A 6,057-nucleotide genomic window follows, 5' to 3' on the forward strand; every position below is an offset into this window, starting at 1 on the left:
TTGACTCAGCAGTCTTAACGCTGACACGGCTGTCTGAACGTTGACTCAGCAGTCTTAACGCTGACACGGCTGTCTGAACGTTGACTCAGCAGTCTGAACGCTGACATGGCTGTCTGAATGCTGACTCAGCAGTCTTAACGCTGACATGGCAGTCTGAACGCTGACTCAGCAGTCTTAACGCTGACATGGCAGTCTGAACGCTGACTCAGCAGTCTTAACGCTGACACGGCTGTCTGAACATTGACTCAGAAGTCTGACACGGCTGTCTGAACGTTGACTCAGCAGTCTTAACGCTGACACGGCTGTCTGAACGTTGACTCAGCAGTCTCAACGCTGACATGGCTGTCTGAACGCTGACTCAGCAGTCTGAATGTTGACTCAGAGGTCTGAACGCTGACTCAGCAGTCTGAACGCTGACTCAGCAGTCTGAATGTTGACTTTTCTTTTAGCTGGTGATCCTCTTTATTTTTAGCTAGCATTTTGCTACTTTTAGCTTTTAGCTAATGTTCTTTTAAGTTGTGCTGTTAGCTTTAATAACTCAGTTTTAGCTCATTTGTCTGTTTTTCCTCATTAAAACTAAACTATCTTTTTTTAGACGGCTCATAATTTCAACAGATCTGATTTCAGCTTTAAAACTCTAATAAAAATAAAAAGGATAAAAATAATTCATTTCGGCTCGTCTCTGCAGGGTTTTTCGGTGGAAATCTGCCGGATTATCAACGAGCCGAAGTCATGATGTTCATCATGGGCAAAGTTCCCGTGTTCGGGACCCCCTGCCACAGCTTGGACACCGTTAAGATCGGGTGAGTCATAAACCYGTTTATTCCAGACCGCCGGTTCTGAAACCCCCAGCTGAGTCCAAACAGGTCTGTTATCAGAACCCAGATGAAGGAAGGCTAAAATAAGACCAAAGATTCGACTCCAGCCCTCATTTAAAAGTTTCATTTCCTCATCGTTGCTTCGTTTCTGTAAGATTTTAGCTGCAGAATAAAAAACTAAACACATGAAACGTGTTTCTCCTGAACGTCCCGCTGAGCTTCAGCTCCTCCTTCACCGAGATGAAAACCTTCAGCTCGTCCCTCAGGAGGACACGGACGGATAATCCCAAATCAAAGGAACACCGTCCTCCTCCACCTCCTCCTCCTCTCAGACTTTCACTCCTCTTATATCTGAAGGCAGATTCTTCTCTGCAGCCTGAGACACTGTTTTATACAGAAATGTTTAATTTAAATTAAAACATTTGATGAAAAAATGTGTGGAGCTTCTGAAAATAATAAAAATAAACAACAGGATAAAAACAGAACTTGTTGTTTTCAGTTGTTTGAACAGAAGAGAAACTGACTTCCTGGTTCTGTTGACAGAATTTTATTTATTTCATTTTTTTAGGCATCAGGGAACCAAGAGGATCCAGACCATGCTGCTCAGCTCCCTGATCATGGTGAGTCCAGATGTTTGGCTCGTCTGATTGGTCCACTTATCTCAGATGACTTCCTGTTCGTCCTCCTCTTCACTCATTCACCTGCTCCTCGCTGCAGCTGGGGGGAGGGGTCAAAGCTCAGTGTGTTTACATCGCAGCAGGTGGTGGGCGGAGCTAAGATTCGGTCAGCCAGCAGACTGTGGCGGCGCYGCAGTGTGTCGGGACAAAGGCGTAGGAGTGTGTGAAGGTTAACGCTGCTTCAGCTGTGAGGCGTGACGCCACAACGGTGTTCCACGCCAAAACACGAGCAGGGAGGCGGGGCCAGCCAAGAGGTTCTGGACGTGAAAACCCAGAGTTCTGCCCTTCAGCGTTTATCCTGTTTCACTGAAATCAGAACCTGAACAGAGTCTGAAACCTCCTCAGCCCCACCCCCCTGTCTCATCCTTAGCCCCGCCCCCTCTGTCTCATCCTTAGCCCCGCCCCCTCTTCACCACCTCTCTGTCCTCTCTTTCTCAGGTGACCTCCGGGTTCAAGTCCAAGTCCATGACGGCGGCGCTGCCCCCGTCCTTCCTGGAGCCGCTCTTCTCCATCTCTCTGATGGAGGACAGCGAGCTGAGGCAGCTGGTGCTGGAGATYCTCCACAACATCATCGATCGCCACGACAACCGCGCCAAGCTCCGCGGCATCAGGTACGACCGCCGCCTGCAGCAGCGCAGAGCTGCGGCGGCACGGCTCTCACTGTGGACGTTTGTTTCAGGATCATCCCAAACCTTACATTAGAACATTAGAATGAGCTTCAGCTACTACTTTTATTCTTATCGTCTTCTGGTAGCTTTTAGTTAGCCTTTGGTTATTATTAGCTACCCTTTTTATACTTTTAGTTAGCCTTTGGTTATTATTAGCTACCCTTTTTATACTTTTAGTTAGCCTTTGGTTATTATTAGCTACCCTATTTATACTTTTAGTTAGCCTTTTGTTACATTTAGCTACCTTGTTTATACGTTTAACTACTCTGTTTATACTTTTAGCTAACCATTCTTTTACTTTAGGTTGGTATTTTGCTGCTTTTAGTTATTGTTTTGGAAGTTTTAACTAGACTTTTACTGTTTTAGGCTTCTAGCTACCATTTAGCTAGTTTATTGCTACTGCTGCCTTTTAGCTAACCTATTGCTGCATTATTTTTTTAGCTAACCTTCTGCTACAAGCTTTTTTTGCTTCAACCTTTTAGCTAACCAATTATTATATTTGGTTTTAAGTTAGCCTTTTGATACTTTTAGCTACTTTTTTGCTGCTTTTACTAACGTCATGTTACTTTTAGCTAGGTTTCTTTTTAACTTTCAGCTTCTAGCTACTTGCTACATTTATTTTTAGCTACCCCTGTGTTACTTGTTACTTTAATGTATTTTTGTCTTTTTGTTTTTAGCTATTAGCCTTTTCTTTTAGCTGGTGATATWTATCYTTTAGCTAGCATTCTGCTCCTTTTAGCTTTTAGCTAATGTTCTTTTGAATTTGTACTTCTTTTATCTTTAATGACTCAGTTTTGTTTCTGTCTCTGTTTCAGGATCATTCCAAACGTGGCGGCGCTGAAGATCAAGAGAGAGAAGATTTCCAAACAAGACGTCGGATTCATTAAGAAGGTCGAGAAGATTTCATTTAAACTTTCTGGAGATAAAAAGCTAAATTCAGAAAATCATTTTCTAAAGTTCAGAACAGGTTTTGTTAAATTATTAGAAATTATTTTGTGATTGTTTTAATTTTCTTCTGTTAAAAGGTTTTCAGTAGTTTTATGACYTCCTGTAAATCATGTCTTTCAGTCGGGATGTTTAACAGTAAACAGGTTTTCAGAGAGTTTTTATCAAGAGTTCTTCTTCTCCTCCTCCTCCTCCTCCTCTTCCTCCTCCTCCTCCTCCAGCACGGGCAGCAGCTCTACCGCCACGTCTACCTGGGCTGCAAAGAGGAAGACAACGTTCACAAAAACTATGAGCTGCTCTTCACCACGCTCGCCATCCTGACCATCGAGCTCGCCAACGAGGAGGTGGTCATCGACCTGATCCGCCTCGCCATCGCTCTGCAGGTAAACGCTTCACGGTTCCAGCCTTTAAAGACCCGACCGTCCAGGTGAGCTGGAACTGATCCAGATGGATCAAGGTTTAGGACTACAGCGGCCGTCTAACAGGTCCATCTCTGAACCTTATTCCTACTTTCTAAATCTGTTTTTAAACTAAATGAATGGATGAGGTCTCACCTGGATCTGCAGTTCTTCATTTCTCCWTGACGAGTCGTCACCCTGAGGTCGTTACTGCAGCAACAACCTTTATGCTGACAGGTTGAGGATACAGTCAAAAGGCAGAAAGTCCTACCTGCAACCTTTAAGGCTCCAGAGAAAATCTTCCTCTGTGGGGATTAAAAGCAGCTGGATGTCTCTGCAGGGGGCGTGTCCTCTGTGTATTTTAGAAACGGGAGCRATCATCAGCTGGTTTACTAGCTGGGGTGTCTAAATTAATGCCACCGAAGCCCAGCGTGCTGAAACTCTGAACGAGACTTCTGTCTGTTTTTAACAGGAAATGGCTCTGATCAATGAGGAGAACCTGCCCATGTTCAATCGTTGCAGTATTATGGCGCTGGTGGCGGCGTACCTCAACTTCCTGAGTCAGATGATCGCCAACCCGCCTCTGTGTCAGCACGTCAGCAAAGTGAGTCAGACCTCGCTGAGGGGCGAACTTTAATTTATTTACTCATGAAATATTTCTCCTTTACGCTGACGATGCACCGTTTTTATTTCTCTGTTTGGTTCTGAAGGTCGTTTCATTACGTCGCAGTAAAGCTTTTATTTTGGTGTTCTTTGCTCAGGTAATCGAGTTGAGGAACATGGACGCCCCRTACCTGCTGCCAGAACATATCTTCAGAGACAAGTGTCCGTATGTGGATTTCAGTTAATCTCTGAATCTGACAGACTAGTTCAAGATGTTCATGTTAATTGAATATTCATGGAGATCCTCAGGGTTCAGTACTTGGACCAGTACTTTTTGCATTATATACAGGATAAATCGTTACGCTGATGATACCCTGTTATACTTATCTCTTGAACCTGATTAATYCAATCAGTTAGTTAGCTAAGAAGCTTGTTTCAGAGACATGAGCCTGTTTTTAAAGTCAGACAGGTTGTGGGTTTTGGACCTGAGCGTCTAATTTCCAGTGGATGGCATTAACTTGGCCTCCAGTTTGAACGTGAAGAAGCTTGATATTAATTTGGATCACCTCCACTTTAAACATTAGCAGGACCATTTTCTGAATATTAATATTAATATCACTAAAATTAAAACMATGAAGAAAGAATGCATTTAATCACTCCTGTGTTGAAATGTTCTCAGACTCCCTGAATCTTTGGACAAAGACGACAAGCAGCTGTTTTTCCAGACAGCAGAAATGGCCGAGTGTCTGGTGGGACCAGGATACAACGCAGAGCGCCTCCCCATCCCCTACATCCCCCAGGTGACAGGTACGGAGCAGGACCGAGTCAGACCTGACTTCAAACAGAACAACTGGAAATATTTCAGTGTTACATTAATATACAAACACACAGATATGATGCATTTAACACACTAACACAGTTTAACACAATAACACAGTTTAACACACTAACACAGTTTAACACAATAACCTTTTTTACAAATTTCACAGATTTTTATTCCAAATCATCTTAAGACTCTAAATTCAGAGACACCCTCAGACATTGTTAAATCTTTGATGCATTTTGTTCAAAAATCAGATTTGATTTGATGTTTTGATTAAACTAACCTTTCAGGCGTCTTCTCTTCAGAACCTGAGAGGATTTCAGCTCATTTCAAGAGAAAATTCAAAGTTAAAAAAAATAATTTATAGGTTTAAGAACTTAAAAACAATATTCAAACAGGAAAAGTCTAAGTAGTTTGAAGAAGTTTTAAATCAAAGGTTGTCAGAAACATTCTCCTTCACGCTGAAAGTTTAAAAAGCTTTTCTTCTCTAAATCCTTYAGAATAAAAAGTCCAGGATTAATCCCTGGGATTATCCCGTCCCATTCCATTTTACAGTAACCTTCCAGTCTGTGGGTTTTCTTTGTTCCTTTGTAACCCTTCAGAGGGCAGCAYGGTGACTCTAACCACAGGTTTGCTTCTCTTCTCTCTGACATGCGCTCAGTTCTTTACACTGTAGGAAAAATCCTGCACAGGTGCAAGCAGATGTCCAGAGGTAAACACCTGTAGACCACCTCTGTAGACCCACTTCCTGTTTGTGTAGAGGAGTGAGTTTAGCTTCAAGCTGTTGGTTAAAGTCTTTATTAATCAACTCGTGGAAGATGRTACTGTAATGGAACTAATAGTACCTAGAAGTAACTTCCTCTGCTCTGATTGGTCGCCTGATTATTAAAACACTTTCCTGTTCATAACGAAGACTTCAGCTTCCATAGTTCCTATAGTCCAGGGTTAGCCTTTATGGTCCAGGTGTAGTTTCTATGGTCCAGGGTTAGTCTTTATTGTCCAGGTGTGGTTTCTATGGTCCAGGTGTGGTTCCTATAATCCAGATGTTGTTTCTATAGTCAGGTGTAGTTTTGATGGTTCAGGTGTGGTTTCTATAGTCCAGCTGTTGTTTCTATGGTCCAGATG

At 42.8% G+C, this 6,057-nt stretch overlaps 1 protein-coding gene across 2 annotated transcripts in view; it reads left to right on the forward strand.

Annotated features, from left to right (window-relative positions):
- efr3a (EFR3 homolog A (S. cerevisiae)) overlaps window positions 1–6,057 on the forward strand; it is a 55,373-nt gene that overhangs the window by 45,534 nt on the left and 3,782 nt on the right. For both annotated transcript variants that reach the window (XM_014022028.1, XM_014022027.1), the window contains 8 exons: window positions 689–803; window positions 1,387–1,438; window positions 1,934–2,106; window positions 2,979–3,054; window positions 3,330–3,491; window positions 3,979–4,110; window positions 4,268–4,335; window positions 4,789–4,916. In XM_014022028.1, the coding sequence (XP_013877482.1) occupies window positions 689–803; window positions 1,387–1,438; window positions 1,934–2,106; window positions 2,979–3,054; window positions 3,330–3,491; window positions 3,979–4,110; window positions 4,268–4,335; window positions 4,789–4,916 (906 nt within the window). The remainder of the gene's footprint in view (window positions 1–688; window positions 804–1,386; window positions 1,439–1,933; window positions 2,107–2,978; window positions 3,055–3,329; window positions 3,492–3,978; window positions 4,111–4,267; window positions 4,336–4,788; window positions 4,917–6,057) is intronic.

This window comes from Austrofundulus limnaeus, unplaced genomic scaffold (genome assembly GCF_001266775.1).
Source record: "Austrofundulus limnaeus strain Quisiro unplaced genomic scaffold, Austrofundulus_limnaeus-1.0 Scaffold315, whole genome shotgun sequence".
Lineage (NCBI taxonomy): Eukaryota > Metazoa > Chordata > Actinopteri > Cyprinodontiformes > Rivulidae > Austrofundulus > Austrofundulus limnaeus.